The sequence below is a fragment of the Heptranchias perlo genome, chromosome 2, assembly GCF_035084215.1.
Source record: "Heptranchias perlo isolate sHepPer1 chromosome 2, sHepPer1.hap1, whole genome shotgun sequence".
NCBI lineage: Eukaryota > Metazoa > Chordata > Chondrichthyes > Hexanchiformes > Hexanchidae > Heptranchias > Heptranchias perlo.
In genome coordinates, this window is record NC_090326.1 from 100,565,136 (window position 1) to 100,583,694 (window position 18,559).

The 18,559-nt window shown below is 43.0% G+C and overlaps 1 protein-coding gene across 2 annotated transcripts in view; it reads right to left on the reverse strand.

Annotated features, from left to right (window-relative positions):
- Window positions 1-18,559, reverse strand: part of tmem245 (transmembrane protein 245) — a 132,885-nt gene that overhangs the window by 82,483 nt on the left and 31,843 nt on the right. The window contains exons 5-7 of one of the 2 annotated variants that reach the window (XM_068005103.1): window positions 14,978-15,064; window positions 10,400-10,609; window positions 7,301-7,470 (exon numbers count right to left, since the gene is read on the reverse strand). In XM_068005103.1, the coding sequence (XP_067861204.1) occupies window positions 7,301-7,470; window positions 10,400-10,609; window positions 14,978-15,064 (467 nt within the window). The remainder of the gene's footprint in view (window positions 1-7,300; window positions 7,471-10,399; window positions 10,610-14,977; window positions 15,065-18,559) is intronic. The other variant, XM_068005110.1, reaches the window with a different exon arrangement.

The following is an 18,559-nucleotide window of genomic DNA, read 5'->3' on the forward strand; positions in this document are numbered from 1 at the left end:
TTGTCGAAGTGTCCTGTTATCACATTCTTTATAATAGACTCTAGCATTTTCCCTACTGATGTTAGGCTAACCGGTCTGTAGTTCCCTGCTCTCCCTCCTTTTTTAAATAGTGGGGTTACATTTGCCACCTTCCATTCTGCAGGAACGGTTTCATATTCTATAGAATTTTGGAAGATGACAACCAATGCATCCACTATTTCCATGGCTATCTCTTTTAGTACTCTGGGATGCAGATTATCAGGCCCTGGGGATTTTTCGGCTTTCAGTCCCATTAATTTCTCCAGCACTTTTTTTTTAAACTAATACTAATTTCCTTTAATTCCTCCTTCTCACTAGTCCCTTGGTTCCCTAGCATTTCTGGGAAGATTTTTGTGTCCTCTTCCCTGAAGACAGAACCAAAGTATTTGTTTAATTGCTCTGCCATTTCCTTGTTCCCCATTATAAATTCTCCCATTTCTGACTGTAAGGGACCTACATTTGAACCATACATCCAAAGTCAGCTGTTCTTCCCAAGCATGTTACACTTACCATATGTCGTCTGTATGGCTTCTCTTCCCACTCCCACACCATTACCTCTGGAGTCCCCCAAGGATCTATCCTTGGCCCCTGCCTATTTCTCATCTACATGCTGCCTCTCGGCGACATCATCCGAAAACACATCAGGTTCCACATGCACACTGACCTACATTAGCTCCAGGTCCGGCAAAGCCTGACTTTAAAATTCTCATTCTTCTTTTTAAATCCTTTCATGGCCTTGTCCCTCCCTATCTTTATAACCTCCTACAACCCTCCAAGAACTCAACATTCCTCCAATTCTGGCCTCTTATGCGAACATAAGAAATAGGAGCAGGAGAAGGCCATATGGCCCCTGGAGCCTACTCCGCTATTCAGTAAGGTCATGGCTAATCATCTATCTCAAATCCACTTTTCCACCCGATCCCCATATCCCTGGATTGCCTTAGTGTCCAAAAATCTATCGATCTCAGTTTTGAATATAGTCAACGACTGAGCATCCACAGCCCTCTTGGGTAAAGAATTCCAAAAATTCACAACCCTCAGTGTAGAAATTTTTCCTCATCTCGGTCCTAAAATGGCCAAACAGCCTCTCAGCATCCAGCCTGTCAAGCCCTTTAAGAATTTTATACATTTCAATGAGATCACCTCTCATTCTTCTAAACTCCAGAGCGTGTAGGCCCATTCTACTCAAGCTCTCTTCATAGGACAACCCTCTCATCCCAGGAATCAAACTAATGAACCTTCATTGCACCGCCTCTAAGGCAAGTATATTCTTCTTCAGGTAAGGAGACCAAAACTGTACATAGTACTCCAGATGTGGTCTCAGCAGAGCCCTACACAACTGCAGCAAGACCTCCTTACTCTTATACTCCAACCCCCTTGCAATAAAGGCTAACATACCATTGCCTTCCTAATTGCTGGCTGTACCTGCTGTTATCTTTCTATGGTTTGTCAAGGTCACCCAAATACCTCTGCCTACCAACATTTCGTAGTCTCCCATCTTTTAAAAAATATTCTGCTTTTCTATTCTTCCTACCAGAGTGGATAATTTCACATTTCCCCACATTATACATAATCTGCCACCTTCCCACCCAATCACTGACCTGTCTATATCGCTTTGCAGCTTCTTTGCATCTTCCTCACAGCTTACTTTCCCTCCTAGCTTTGTATCGTATGCAAACTTGGATACATTACACTCGGTCCCCATATCTAAGTCATTGCTATATATTTTTAAAAAATTCATTCATGGGATGTGGGCAAGGCCAGCATTTATTGCTCATCCCTAATTGCCTTCGAGAAGGTGGTGGTGAGCCGCCTTCTTGAACCGCTGCAGTCTGTGTGGTGAAGGTTCTCCCACAGTGCTGTTGGGTAGGGGGTTCCAGGATTTTGACCCAGCGACGATGAAGGAATGGCGATATATTTCCAAGTCAGGATGGTGTGTGACTTGGATGGGAACGTGCAGGTGGTGTTGTTCCCATGTGCCTGCTACCCTTGTCCTTCTAGGTGGTAGAGGTCGCGGGTTTGGGAGGTGCTGTCGAAGAAGCCTTGCGGAGTTGCTGCAGTGCATCCTGTGGATGGTACACACTGTGGCCATGGTGCGCCGGTGGTGAAGGGAGTGAATGTTTACGGTGGCGGAAAGGGTGCCAATCATGTGGGCTGCTTTGTCCTGGATGGTGTTGAGCTTCTTGAGTGTTGCACTCATCCAGGCAAGTGGAGAGTATTCCATCACACTCCTGACATGTGCCTTGTAGATGGTGGAAAGGCTTTGGGGAGTCAGGAGGTGAGTCACTAGCTGCAGAATACCCAGCCTCTGACCTGCTCTTGTAGCCACAGTATTTATGTGGCTGGTCCAGTTAAGTTTCTGGTCAATAGTGACCCCCAGGATGTTGATGGTGTGGGATTCAGTAATGGTAATGCCATTGAATGTCAAGGGGAGGTGGTTAGACCATCTCTCTTGTTGGAGATGGTCATTGCCTGGCACTTGACTGGCGCAAATGTTACTTGCCACTTATCAACCCAAGCCTGATGGAGGAAAGGTCATAAATGAAGCTGAAGATGGTTGGGCCTAGGACACTGCCCTGAGGAACTCAAGCAGCAATGTCCTGGGGCTGAGATGATTGGCCTCCAACAACCACTACCATCTTCCTTTGTGCTAGGTACAACTCCAGCCACTGGAGAGTTTTCCCTTATTCCCACTGAATTCAATTTTACTAGGGCTCCTTGATGCCACACTCGGTCAAATGCTGCCTTGATGTCAAGGGCATGGCTATGTCAGGCTGTTGCTTGACTAATCTGTGGGACAGCTCTCCCAATTTTGGCACAAGTCCCCAGATGTTAGTGAGGAGGGCTTTGCAGGGTCGACTGGGCTTGATTTGCCTTTGTTGTGTCCGGTGCCTAGTGGTCTGATGCTGGGTGGTCCGTCTGGTTTTATTCTTATTATGACTTTTTGTAGTGAGATCCTTAAAACCTACCTCTTTGACCAAGCTTTTGGTCACCTCTCCTAATAGCTCCTGATTTGGCTCGGTGTCGAATTTTGTTTGATGATCACTCCTGGGAAGCACCATGGGATGGCTTACTACGTTAAAGGCATTATATAAATGCAAGTTGTTGTTGTATGATGAGGAAGTCAGCTTCAATTTATGGGAGGGAGATATGGACAAACAAATTTACTGGAGATCAAGGAAATGGCACATCTTTTTGACAATGGAAGTCCTGTCATGTGATGTATTCAGATTTCAGTAACAACAACAACTTGCATTTATGTAGCGCCTTTACAGTAGCAAAATGTCCCAAGGCGCTTCACAGGAGCATTATCAAACAAAGTTTGACTCTGAGTCACTTATGGAGTTATTAGGGCAGGGGTCAAAGAGGTAGGTTTTAACGAGCATCTTAAAAGGAGGAGAAAGGTGTAGAGAGGTTTAGGGAGGGAAGTCCAGAGCTTAGGGCCTAGGCACGGCCATCCACGGTAGAGCAATTCAAATCGGGAATGCGCAAGAGGCCAGAATTGGAGGAGCGCAGAAATCTCGGAGGGTTGTAGGGCTGAAGGAGGTTACAGAGATAGGGAGGGGCGAGGCCATAGAGGGATTTGAACACAAGGATGAGAATTTTAAAATCGAGGCTTTGCTGGACCGGGAGCCAATGTAGGTCAGCAAGCACAGGGGTGATGGCTGAGCGGGACTTGATGCGAGTTAGGAGACGGGCAGCAGAGTTTTGGATGAGCTCAACCTTGTGGAAGGTGGAAGATGGGAGGCCGGCCAGGAGAGCATTGGAATAGTCAAATCTAGAGGTAACAAAGGCATGGATGAGGGTTTCAGGAACAGATGAGCTGAGATAGGGATGGAGATGGGTGATGTTACGGAGGTGGAAGCAGGTCACCTTGGTGATGGAGTGGATATATGGTCGGAAGCTCATCTCAAAGTCAAATAGGACGTCAAGGTTGCAAACGGTCTGGTTCAGCCTCAGACAGTGGCTAGAGAGAGGGATGGAGTCGGTGGCTTGGGAACAGAGTTTGAAGCGGGGACCAAAGACAATGGTTTCGGTCTTCCCAATATTTAGGAGGACGAAATTTCTGCTCATCCAGTACTTGATGTCGGACAAGCAGTGTGACAAATCAGAGACAGTGGAGGGGTCAAGGAAGGTGGCGGTGAGGTAGAGCTGGGTGCCGTCGGCGTACATGTGGAACCTGATGTTATGTTTTCAGATGATGTCACCAAGGGGCAGAGTGTAGATGAGAAATAAGAGGTGGCCAAGGATAGATCCTTGGTGGACTCCACAGGTAACATTGCGGAAGCAGGAAGAGAAGCCATTGCAGGTGATTCTCTGGCTACGACAGGATAGATAAGAATGGAACCAGGCGAGCGCAATCCCACTCAGCTGGAGATGAGGAGAGGTGTTGGAGGAAGATGGTGTGGTCAACAGTGTCAAAGGCTGCAGACAGGTCAAGAAGGATGAGGAGGGTTAATTTACCAGAGTCAAAGTCACATGGGATGTCATTTGTGACTTTGATAAGGGCCGCTTCAATAGTGTGGCGGGGCAGAAGCCTGATTGGAGGGATTCAAACATGGAGTTGCGGGAAAGATGGGCACGGATTTGGGGGGCGACATGTTCAAGGACTTAAGAATAAAGGGATGTTGGAGATGGAGTGGTAGTTTGCAAGGACAGAGGAGTCAAGGGTGGGTTTTTTGAGGAGGGGGCAGATTTGAAGGGGAGGAGGACAGTACCTGAGGAGAGGGAACGGTTAACAATATCAGCTAACATGGGGGCCAGGGAGGGAAGTTGGGAGGTCAGCAGTTTGGTGGTATTAGGGTCAAGGGAGCAAGAGGTGGGTCTCATGGACAAGATGAGCTTGGAGCGGGTGTGAGGGGAGATAGGAGAGAAACTGGAGAAAGATTTAAGTTCAGGGCTAAGGCAGGAGGGAACCTTAGGGGGAAGTTTGGCTTGGTGGGCTAGGGGAAGGGAGTGAAGCAGCAGAGGTAGCTGAATGGATGGTCTTAATCTTAGTGAGAAAGTAGCCCATGAACTTCTCACACTTGTTGGAGGTGAGGGTGGAAGAGGCAAGGAAAAGAGGTTTAAGAAGACAGTTTGTAGTGAAGAGAAACCGGGGGTTATCTTTGCATTCCAGGATGGTCCTGGAATAGTGAGCAGTTTTGGCAGAGGAGAGCAGGACCCGATAGTGCTTATGTGGTCCAGCCAGGTCTGGCTAAATCAATTGTCCGCCATAAACATTTAAGTCTGCGACCCTTGGACTTAAGGGAACGGAGACGAGGGCCATACCAGGGGGATCGACCAAGTTGAGAGAGTGTAATGATTTTAACGGGGAAAAGGGCATCAAGGGTAGAGATGAGGGGGTGATTGAGCAGATCGGTAGCTGCAGAAATGTCATGGTGAATGGAAGGCAAAAGGGTAGACAGTTGAGAATTTAAAAGTGCCCTTGTAAGGCTTTTGATACCATGTCATAGAAGCAATTGCAACACAAAGCAGGAAGACATGGAGTAGAAACTTCTGAGATGTATTGAAAAGTGGCTGAACCAAAGAAAGTAAGGGTCACAGTGAATTGAGATGCATCAACATAAGTCATTAGCAGGGTGCCATTACTGTTAATGGTTTATCAAATGATTTGAGAACGGAAACAGAAACCAAGTCGTCTGGGTTTGCAGACGACACTAAATATAAGGGAAGAGGGTTTAAAACAATAGAGAATAAGCAAATAAAATATAAAGAGAACCGGATAGACTGGGAAAGCGACTGATCAGTGGCAAATAGCATTTAATGTGGACAAATGCAAGATAATTGGACTAGGGAAGGGAAAACCGTGGTAATATGGTCTAAATGGCTCTAGACTACAGGACACAAAACAGCAGAAGGATTCAGGGAAAATGGTAGTTAGCAGTTAGAGCATATATCCCACAGGTGATGGAATCTTTAAAGGGCATAGGTTCAGCCACATCTGGACTACTGTGTCTAATACTGGTGCTATATTACAGTAAGGGTATCCACATACAGGAGGCAGCACACAATACAGTAACTAAGGAGATACCTAACTTAAGGCATCCAAGTTATGCATAGAGATTACAGATCAAAAGATTGATTACCTTACAGCAAAGGAGGCTCAGAGGAAATATTATTCAGGTTTCTTAAGGGAATAGATAAATTGAACCTAGATGATATGTAGTGTATAATCACAAACCTATAACCAGGGGACTGGGCACAAGTTTAAAAGAGGGAAGGTGCATAGTTAGTTTAGATTTCAATATTTTACTTTATAGAATGGTGAACATGTGGAATGGGCTGCCCATGGAGACAGAGAGTGTGGAATGATTTAAGAGAGAACTGCATGGATCTTTGGAGGCAGTGGGTGATGTAAGGGCATTAGTTTTTGGGACCAGCCAGGTGAATACAGAATATTTTCTGTTCCTATACCCTTGAATGTTCAGGTTGATATTACACAAGTAAAAATAATCTTAATATTTAATATACTTACAAGTATTAAACTTAGAATTCACAATTGCAGAAGAACATCTAGTGAATGGATAAATCAAACACTTGGTAAAATGACTCAACAAATTCTGTGTGCCCCTCAGTAGAGATGTTGGACAGAGAAATCAGAGAGGCAAATATTTAACCAGAGATCATTAGTGAGTATTATTATTCCACTGAACATGGAATATCCAATATCTTTTGGCTTAAATAATAAGACCTGTGTAAAAATCAAGTTTGCTTCAACAGGATTCATATTGCAAGAAGCAACAAAGTAGATTTGGGAGAATTAGGCTCAAAATTAGCTCTGATAGTTGTCTGTCAAAATTGTTTTATTTTTCAATTAAAATTTAATAAGCTGAATGTCAATTTCTACTTGAGCTAATAAGAAAGAAAGAAAGAAAGAAAGAAAGAAAGAAAGAAAGATGAAGAGGATGGGAAAAGGAAAATAAGTCAGAGCTAGCTCTGAAACATAGGACTTGAAATGCATGTGTTGCAGCAATTCATACATAACCAATTCGTTATCACTCAACCCCTGTCTTCAAACAAAGATTTTTTTTAAAAAATCTAATTTTCAACCATTTAATCAAGTTTAAAATTACTTGCAGATAGAGATGGCATTTATCAGGTGGGAGGAAAACAAATAAAAATTGAACTGGCATATTAGCAGCAGGCCTTTTTGTGTACTTCCAAACAGTTTGCTCAACAGTAGCAACAGAAGAATCCACCTTGTCCTGTCAGTTAGGGAAAGAAAGAGGAGGACATTCTAAAGCAGGCTAGTTAGAAGATTATGATCTACAAAACGTACCTTACTATCAGCTTTTACAATGAGTCTTCCAAGTCCTCTTATTGGTCCTGGAGCCAAAGCATCTCGTCTTTCTTTAACAAAGGTCGCCAGAATCTTCCAATAGCTACTAAAATGTCTCTGTGCAAAATTCATTAATCCAAAACGTAGGACCAATTTCTTAAGCACCCAAACTGTGACCAAAAAAAAATTAAGAATACTTCATGAAAATGTAACAGAAAACAGCCAAAAACATATTCAGCAATCTCAATTTATTTCTATGTTGCTGAGAGGTTGTTTCCCCCGGCTGGAAAGTCTAGAACTAGAGGGCATAGTCTCAAGATAAGGGGTCGGCTATTTAAGAATGAGATGAGCAGGAATTTCTTCACAGAGGGTTGTGAATCTTTGGAATACTCTACCCCAGAGAGCTGTGGATGCTGAGTCGTTGAATATATTCAAGGCTCAGATAGATAGATTTTTAGACTCTAGGGGAATCAAGGGATATGGCAATCAGGCGGGAAAGTGGAGTTGAGGTCAAAGATCAGCCATGATCTTATTAAATAGCAGAGCAGGCTCGAGGGGCCGTATGGCCTACTCCTGCTCCTATTTCTTATGTTCTTAATTGGCCTAATTTAGTTATTGGTCCTCCAATTTTAAATGGAACAGTAGCTGTATTGCATCTCAACAACAATTTGCATTTCTATAGCATCTTTAATGTCGAAAAACATCCCAAGGCACTTCATTTGACTCTGGGGGGAATCATAACCAAGCTCACCTTGCCCTCACTTAACATCCACACATGTACATTTCCAATAGCAATAGCTGGAAAATGATCAAGAGTATCACAGAACAGGAGAAGGCCATTCGGCCCATCATGCTTGTGCCTGTTCTTTGAAAGAGCTATCCAATTAGCCCCATTCCCATGTTCTTTCCCCATAGCCCTGTAAATTTTTTCCCTTCAAGTATTTATTCAATTCCCTTTTGAAAATTATTACTGAATCTGCTTCCACCACCCTTTCAGGCTGTGCAGTCCAGATCATAACTCGCTGTGTAAAACAATGTTTCCTCATGTCGCCTCTGGTTCTTTTACCGATCACCTTAAATCTGTGTCCTCTGATTGCCGACGCTTCTGCCATTCGAAACAGTTTCTCCTTATTTACTCTATCAAAATCGTTCATGATTTTGAACACCTCTATCAAATCTCCCCTTAACCTTCTCTGTTTTAAAGGAGAACAACCCCAACTTCTCCAGTCTCTCATCCCTGGCACTATTCTAGTAAATCTCTTCTGCACCCTCTCTAAGATCTTGATATCCTCCCTAAAGTGTGGTGCCCAGAATTGGACACAATACTATAACTGAGGACTAACCAGTGTTTTATAAAGGTTCAGCAAAACTTCCTTGCTTTTGTACCCTATGCCTCTATTAATAAAGCGAAGGATCCCATATGCTTTTTTAACAGCCTTCTCAACGTGTCCTGTCACCTTCAAAGATTTGTGTATGTGCACCCCCAGGTCTCTCTGATCCTGCACCCCTTACTTTGACTTATTTTCCAAGTGCCAATTTATTTTGTCCCAGATTATTGTCTCTAAAAGTTTCCCCGCCACCGACGTTAGACTGACTGGCCTGTAATTGCCGGGTTTATCCCTCTTCCCCTTTTTTGAAAAGGGGTGTAACATTTGCAATCATCCAGTCCTCCGGCACCGCCCCCATATCGAAGGAGGATTGGAAGATTGTGGCCAGAGCCCCCACAATTTCGACCCTTACTTCCCTCAGTAACCTAGGATGCATCCCATCCGGACCGGGTGACTTTTCTACTTTGAGCACTGCCAATCTTTTAAGTACCTCCTCTTTATCTATTTTTATCCTATCCATTATCACTACTAACTCGTCTTTTACTGTTACAATGACAGCATCCTCTTCTCTAGTGAAGATGGATGCGAAGTATTCATCTAGTGCCTCAGCCATGCTCTCTGCCTCCACAAGATGATCTCCTTTTTTGTCCCTAATCGGTCCCACGCTTCCTTTGACTATTTATATGTTTATAAAAGATGTTTGGGTTCTCTTTTATGTTAGCCGCTAACCTATTCTCATACATTCTCTTTGCCCCTCACTTCCTTTTTTAGATCTCCTCTGTACTTTCTGTATTCAGCCTGGTTCTGTACTGTATTATGAACCTTACATTCATCATAAGTAGGCACTTGATTAATTTTCCCCATACTAACCCATGAGCATGCAGGCCCATTATAGTACCGCTAGCATCACTCTGGCTGAGATCTGCTAACTCAACAGAGAAAAGGGATCCAACCAGAGACCTTACAGGTCTGCAAGGTTCAGCTACTCACTGCCTAAATGCGCTGTGCCATCAGGAGAACTACATTTATATCACTTAAGACAGTCTGATGCCAATGAGTTGGCACACCAAAGCATAGTACCCCAGAGTAGTGGAATGCATTTATTCCGTTCCCAATAACAACCATGCTGATTAGGGGAGGTACCAAGCAGAGGACAGGAAAGATATCAGGGAGCCACGTGCAAATATCTCCCAGTGCCTACTTCAGAGTAGTACTGGAGACTACCATCTCAGTGCATGCATAGCTGGGGAGGCTGAAGAAGAGCATGGAAAAGAACATAAGAGACACGCCCATAGAATTTAATTTATAGGCTTGCTTTAGGCGCTTTATCCATCAACAGCCAGGTCCAGACAAATCCTACAATTCAGCTGTCTATCATAGCGGAACTGATTTTTAAATTTCTAAAGACTGAATTATTAATCATAAGGCCTGTCGCAATAACAATTTGTCTTTATGCAGCACCTTTAACGTAGAAAAACACTTCACAGAGGCATAAACAGACAAAATTGGATGCCAAGAAAAAGGAGGAAATATGAAAAGAGGTGACCAAAAGCTTGGTCAAAGAGGTGGATGTTGAGGAGGGCCATCAAGGAGAAGAGGGAGGTGGAAAGACGGAGGGGTTTAGAGAGGGAATTCCAGAACGTAGAGTCTAGAGGGCTAAAGACACAGCCACCAATGGTGGGGTGAAGGGGCAATGCACAGAAGGCCAGAGTCAGAGGAATGGGGGAGGGGGTGGGGAAAGGGAGAAAGGTCGCCGGATCAAACGTATTACCAGCCACTGGTACTGGCAGCAACTCCAGTATCCAAAGGTTCAGCCAGATCTGCACAACAGCAATAGCCCAGACAAGCATCACAAAATAGATGTCACTTGTTTTCTTCTTCTTCGTAAAAGATACTATTTCAGGTCTTGGTATTCCCAATGGAGTGTATGAGGAGGACGAGGAGGAGGAGGAAGAACTGAAGTCCCTAGTTTCAACAGGTCCTAAAGAGAAAAAAAAATACATTACATATTTAAATCAGCAATGGAAACTTTGCAAGCATCTATAAAATGAAGTGGGCATGTTGATACGGTCAAGTCTTGACCACAAAGTGGCTCCAAATGAATTAAACAATGAAAACTGCCAAATTTCAGCTAAAAGGTGGATTGTTCACCTTTAGGAGTAGAAAAAGACTATTAGACTCCATCAAGTATGGCCATCTTTCATACATCAACTCACCTACCCATCTTCTGAATTATTGCGTTAATCCGTCTCTCCATAAACACGTCAGATTGTGACTCAAATCCATTTATGCAGTCTGCTTTAATATTTTTTTCTGGCAACTTATTCCACAATGATTTCTCATCGGCTGAAAATGTTCGATTCTTACTTCTAACTTTAATTTGTGTCCTCTGGTATATGAATGTGTCACCACAGTGAACAATTTGTCTGGATCATTTGTCTCAATCCCCCTCCATGACTTCTCTTATCTGTTCTGGTTCATTTCCCATTACTAGATCCAGCAGTGATTCCTCTGTTGTTGAGCTTCTCACATACTGGGTAAGAAAGGAGTCCTGTAACACTGTAAAACCTCCATTCCCCTTTCCTCATTCCCTACCTCTTCTTGCCAGTTTAATAAACCATTATTATTCAATGTTTTTTTACTCATTTCAGAGATTTGCCTACATATTTCATCCTCCACTTCTCTTCCAGTATTAGGTGGTCTGTAGAATATACCTATTAACGTGATCGATCCCTTGTTATCCTTTGTCTCAATCCATATGAATTCTGTTTCTATCTTATTACTTATGTTCCTTTTTTCTATTGCCATCATGTTGTCTCTAATTATTACAGCTCCTCCACTCCCTCCTCTTCCTTCCCTATCCTTTCTAAATACACTATATCCTGCAATATTTAACTGCCAGTCCTGTTCCTTATGTAGCCATGTTTCAGTTATCTCCACTACATCTGGCTCCTCACTACGAATTATTGCCTCCCGTTCCCCCATTTTGTTTCAGATGCCGTGCACATTGCTGTACAGGCAATTTAATTTGTTTTTAATAATTGTTCCCCTCATTTTATTTTTAAAGTCATTTTGTACTCATGTTCCATAACTTCTTTTTGTTCCCTGGCTGTTTGTTACCCATGTTCTTTACCTTGGTCTGACCTTTACTCTCATCTCCTATTTCTTTTATCTTCAGACTTATGTTATTTTCACCAGATCGCTCCCCCTGTCTTACTGGTTTAAAGTCCTATCAACAGCTCTATTTACCCTTTCCGCTAGGACACTGGCGCCATTCTGGTTCAGGTGGAGCCCATCCCAGCGGTACAGCTCCTTCCTGACCCAGTACTGGTGCCAGTGCCCCATGAAACGGAACTCCTCCTTCCCACACCAGACTTTTCAGCCACACATTCACCTTCCTGAGTGGCGTAGGGATAGGCAGACATTCCTGATCTGCCTATCCTTATGCCAATTAGCACGTGGCCCGGGTAGTAATCCCGAGGTTACCACCCATGAGGTCCTGTTTTCTTTTTAAAATTTGGTTCCTAATTTCTGATATTCCCTTAGCAGGACCTCCTCCCTTTTCATCCCTACGTCATTGGTCCCCGACATGGGCCACGACAACTGGATCTTCCCCCTCCCTTTCTAAGTTCTTCTCCAGTTGCTCCCAGGTATTCTTTATCTTTGTACCAGGTAGGCGACACACCCTCCTGGTCAGGATGCAAGTCTTTATTTCTTATTTACTGCTGTTGCACACTATGCAGATGATTACAACGATCTCATCCACCAATACACCGCAAATCTTTTTCTTTTGCTATATCCTGTGAAATATAATTTAATTTATAGTTCCAATGTTTATTCTCCTCCACACATCTCATCATTTTGTACTCGTTGACATTGAATCATTACTAAGCCCAATTTCCCAGTCTACGCAGATCCCTCTGCATCTGATCAACTACCCTAAATCGTTTCCAACCACCATCTTGGTGTCATTAGCAAATTTTGACCATTTTGTCTCTATCCCCACTTCCAAATCATTGACATAAAACTCAAGTAGCAAAGATGCTTGGGGTTCCCCAGAAGCCACTTCCTGCCACTCTGACACAGCTCCATGCAAGAGCTCCTTTGATACAGCTGGTTGCCAATCTACTTCAATAACTGCCCATCTATTTCTTTCATTTCTACTTATGGGCTAACATCCTATGCAGCACTGTAGCAAAAGTCTTGTCAAAATCTAGATAAACAAGGTCAAGAGCGTAGGTACTCCTCCAATTCCAACAGGATTGTCAAGCATGGTCTTCAAGGGAAGTCAGTTTAACTTTTACAGGGGTGATGTGATACTCCTCTAGGTGTTTTACAGTACCCTTCTTCAGAATAGCCTCCAAAATTTTCCTAACAGCAGTCAGGCTCACCAGCCTCTAAATTCCAGGATAGTTCTTTAATCCTACATTTAAATGAAAAAATGTTCTCTTCCCTTCTCTCCAGGCCCAATTCAAATGATTCTTTGAAAATGGGCAGGAGTGGAAAATAAATATACGGAGTTATAATATTTTTAGGAGGGACAGAATAGGTAAGAGAGGAGTGGTATTGGTGAAGGAAGGAATACACGGTGCAGAGAGGACTGATGTGCGCATAAGAGTTTCAGACAAAGTCAATGTGGTTAGAGACCAAAGATAAAAAAGGGATTCTTATATTAGTGGGGTTGCACCCCAGAATCCCTAATTGTGAGAGGGAACTGGAAGAGAAAATCTGTATGCAGATCAGGGAGAAGAATAGGAATAACAACATTTTGTTGATTGGGACAGAGGGAGTAGATACAGAAAAAGTAATGGAATTACTAAAATGTATACAAGACTTCCTTCCTGAAGCAGTATTTATGCTTACAAGAGAAGTGTTGCTAGGTCTAGTTATGAGTAATGAAACGAATCAGATAGATGAGTTAAATATGGGCGAGCACCTCAGGAATAGTGACCAAAATAAGGTGTATGGTCCAAATAGAAAGCAAAAAGGTTCGCACAAAGAGTGGAATGGGGTAGATTTTAGAAAGGAGTGAGCTTGTTGAAGTGAGGTGGAGAAAGAAATTGGCACAGAATTGCAGATCAACAGTGGGATTTAAAAAAAGATTGAAAAGTTGCAAAATAAATATGTACCTTTAAAAGCAAAGGAGACTGCTTGAAATTTTAGTATGCTATGCACAAACAAAGAGGTTAGAAACAAACTAAAATTGAAGGAGGCAAAGAGGGTCTTTGTTAAAAACAATAAAAATAACAAACTAAGGAATGAGGTTAATAGGAACAGGAGTAGGCCATTCAGCCCCTCGTGCCTGCTCCGCCATTTGATAAGATCATGGCTGATCTGTGATCTAACTCCATATACCCGCCTTTGGCCCATATCCCTTAATACCTTTGATTGCCAAAAAGCTATCTATCTCAGATTTAAATTTAGCAATTGAGCTAGTATCAATTGCCGTTTGCGGAAGAGAGTTCCAAACTTCTACCACCCTTTGTGTATAGAAATGTTTTCTAATCTTACTCCTGAAAGGCCTGGCTCTAATTTTTAGACTGTGCCCCCTGCTCCTAGAATCCCCAACCAGCAGAAATAGTTTCTCTCTATCCACCCTATCCGTTCCCCTTAATATCTAAGGAAGGGATAAGGGAAGCAAGGAAGGAGAATAAGGAGAGAATCTGAAAAAATATTAGAATGAACAGTAAAATATTCTACAAATATATCAGCAAAAAGAGCATTGTTAAATGTGAGGTGGAACCCCAGAGAGCAGAGGATAGTGAGTTAGTAGAGAATAAACGGAAATTGGCGGGTATGCATATAAAGTACTTCTGGTTAAAAGCAAAAAGAGATATAATAAATAAAAGGAAAGTATTAGAGAAGTTAGTTATGCTAAAGGAGGACATGCACTCTACAGGTGTTGCAACTTTGTTAAAGTACAGCTGCATGGAAAAGATTGGGATTTTAAGGTACCCCTGCTTTTAATGAAAATCGGGCAAAGTGCTGGGACGTGGTGGTATACATCCAAAGATCTGGAGGGAAATGGGGGAAGAAATAGTGGAGGCCCTAGAAATTTTATTGCGCGGCTCTATTGAGAGTGGATAAGTACTAGAAAGTGGCCAATGTAATATCCATTTTTAAAAAGAGGATACAGAGTTAATCCTGCTAATTACAGGCCAGTTAGTTTAACATCAGTGGTAGGGAGAATTTTGGAATCTTGAATTAACAACAACAACTTGCATTTATATTGTGCCTTTAATGTAGTAAAATGTCCCAAGGTGCTAAATTAAAGAAGAAATTACTAAATATCTAGATGAAAAGCAGTAGCAAATGCAGATTTCAGAAAGGAAGATCATGCTTGACATACCTGATTGAGGTCTTTGAGGAGGTCTTTGAGGGTGTGATGGATGGGGGATGTTTGTACATGGACTTTCAGAAGGCACCATACAGGAGACTATTGAAGAAGATTAAAGTGTATGGAATTAGTGGGGAAGAGTAACAAATTGGATTTAAAAATTGGTTAGAAGAGAGGGAACAGAGAGCAGGAGTTAAAAGCAGTTTCTCAAAATGGTTGGAAGTGTCCCACAGGTTCTATTCAGGAACTATTTCTGTACTCTGTGTACATCAACGTTTTGGATAGAAGGCTAGAGGGAGTAGTGTCCAAATTTGCAGACAATACTAAAGCAGAATCACAGAATGATACAGCACAGAAGGAAGCGAATTTGCGAATGGAAATCCGTTTACAGTGGTGTGCCACAGGGCTCAGTGTTGGGTCCCTTGCTGTTTGTGGTATGTGCTAATGATTGGCAAATTTGCAGACGACACAAAAATTGGCCGTGTAGTTGATAGTGAAGAGGATAGCTGTAGACTCCAAGAAGATATCAATGGGTTGGTGGAGTGGGTGGAAAAGTGGCAAATGGAGTTCAATCCAGAGAAGTGTGAGGTAATGCACTTAGGGAGGGCAAACAGTAAAAGGGAACATATTGAGAGGGGTAGACGAAGTGAGAGACCCTGGAGTGCATGTGCACAGGTCCCTGAAGGTGACAGTACAGGTAGGTAAGGTTGTGAAGGCAGCATATGGAATGCTCTCTGTTATTAGCCGAGGTGTAGAATATAAAAGCAGGGATGTAATGATGGAACTGTATAAAATGCTGGTAAGGCCACAGCTGGAGTATTGTGTGCAGTTCTGGTCACATTACAAGAAGGACGTATTTGCTCTGGAGAGAGTGCACAGAAGTTTTACAAGAATGTTGCCAGGGCTTGAAAATTGCAGCTACGAGGAGAGATTGGATAGGCTGGGGCTGTTTTCCTTGGAGCAGAGGAGGCTGAGGGGTGACTTGATTGAGGTGTACAAGATTATGAGGGGCCCAGATAGAGTAGATAGGAAGTACCTGTTTCCCCTAGCAGAGAGTTCAAGAACTAGAGGACATAGATTTAAGTTGATTGGCGGAAGGATTAGAGGGGACATGAGGAAAAACTTTTTTTTAAACCCAGAGGGTGGTGGGTGTATGGAATTTGCTACCCGAATTGGTGGTAGAGGCAGGGACCCTCAACTCTTAAAAAGTACCTGGATCTGCACCTAAAGTGCTGTAAGCTGCAGGGCTACGGACCGGCTGGAAGGTGGGATTAGAATGGGCACCTGGTTGTTCTTCGAGCCGGTGCGGACACAATGGGCCGAATGGCCCCTTCTGTGCTGTATCTTTTCTATGGTTCTACGGTTCTATGAAGCTATTTGGCCCTTCGTGTCTGTGCCGGCTCTTTGAAAGAGCTATCCAATTAGTCCCACTCCTCTGCCCTTTCCTCATAGCCCTGTGAATTTTTCCTCTTCAAGTACTTATCTAATTCCCTTTTGAAAGTAATTATTGAATTTGCTTCCATCACCCTTTCAGGCAACACATTCCAGATCATAACAACTCACTGCATAAAAAAAATTCTCCTCATCTTGTCTCTAGTTCTTTTGCCAATTATCGTAAATCAATCTCCTCTGGTTATTGACCCTTCTGCCACTGGTAACAGTTTCTCCTTATTTACTCTACCAAAACCATTCACGATTTTGAACATCAAGGTATATGGAATACTTTCCTTTATTAGCCTAGGCATGGAATATAAGAGCAGGGAGGTCATGATGGAACTGTATAAAACACTAGTTAGGCCACAGCTTGAATCCTGCATACAGTTCTGGTCACCACATTACAGGAAAGATGTGATTGCACCACAGAGGAGATTTACGAGGATGTTGCCAGGACTGGAGAATTATAGCTATGAGGAAAGATGGGATAGGCTGGGGTTGTTTTCCTTGGAACAGAGGAGGCTGAGGGGTAATTTAATTGAGGTGTACAAAATCATGAGGGGCATGGATAGAGTGGATAGGAAGGACCTACTTCCCTGAGCAGAGAGGTCAATAACCAGGGGGGGCATAGATTTAAAGTGATTGGTTAAAGGATTAGAGGGGAGATGAGGAATTTTTTTTTCACCCAGAGGTTGATGGGGGTCTGGAACTCACTGCCTGAAAGGGTGGTGGAGGCAGAAACCCTCAACTCATTTAAAAAGTACCTGGATGTGCACCTGAAGTGCTGTAACCTACAGGGCTACGGACCAAGTGCTGGAAAGTGGGATTAGGCTGGGTACCACATTTGCGGCCGGCTCGGGCATGAGGGGGTGAATGGCCTCCTTCTGTGCCGTAAATTTTCTATGATTCAATGAACACCTCTATTAAATCTCCCTTTAACCTTCTCTGGTCTGAGGAGAACAACCCCAGCTTCTCTAATCTGTCCACGTAACTGAAGTCCTGCATCTCTGGTCCCATTCTAGTGAAATCTCCTCTGCACCCTTTCTAAGACCCTGACAACCTTCCTAGTGTGGTGCCTAGAATTGGACACAATACTCCAGCTGGACCCTAACCAGTGATTTATAAAGGTTTAGCATAACTTCCTTTTTTTGTACTATATGCCTCTGTATTTCAAGCCCAGGATCCCAAATGCTTTTTTAACAGCCATCACAGCTTGTCCTGCCATCTTCAAAGATTTGTGTACGTGCATCCCCAGGTCTCGCTGGTCCTGCATCCCCTTTAAAATTGTACCATTTAATTTATATTGCCTCTCCTCATTCTTCCTACAAAAATGAATCCCTTCACACTTCTCTGCGATAAATTGCATCTGTCATGTGCCTGCCCATTTCACCTGTCTATGTCGTCCTGAAGTCTGTTACTATCATCTTCACTGTTTACTACATTTCAGAGTTTTTTTGTCATCTGCAAACTTTTTGAAATTATGCCCTGTATACCCAAGTCCAGGTCATTAATAAAGATCAAAAAGAGCCGAGGACCTAACACCAGCCCGAGGGACACCACTGTATACTTCCCTCCAATCTAAAAAACAACTGTTCATCACTACTCTCTGCTTTCTGTCTCTTAGCCAATTTTGTATCCACACTGACACTGCCCCTTTAATCCCATGGGTTTTAATTTTGCTAACAAGTCTTTATGTGGTACTTTTCAAGCATCTTTTGAGAGTTCATATACACAATATCAACCACACTACCTTTATCAACCCTCTCTGTTGCTTCATCAAAGAACTCAATCAAGATCGTCAAACACAATTTTCCTTTAGCAAATCCGTGATGGTTGTAATTTATTAACCCATATTTTTCCAAGTCACACTTAATTTTGTCTCTGATTATTGTCTCAAGGTTTCCCCGCTACCGACGTTAGGCTGACCGGCCTATAGTTGCCGGGGTTGTCTTTCTCCCCTTTTTTGAACAGGGGTGTAACATTTGCAATCCTCCAGTCCTCTGGCACCGATATCTACGGAGGACTGCAATATTTTGGCCAGAGCCTCCACTATCGCCACCCTTACTTCCCTTAGCAACCTAGGATGCATCCCATCCGGACTGGGTGACTTTTCTACTTTGAGTACTGCAAACCTTTTAATTACCTCCTCTATCTATTTTT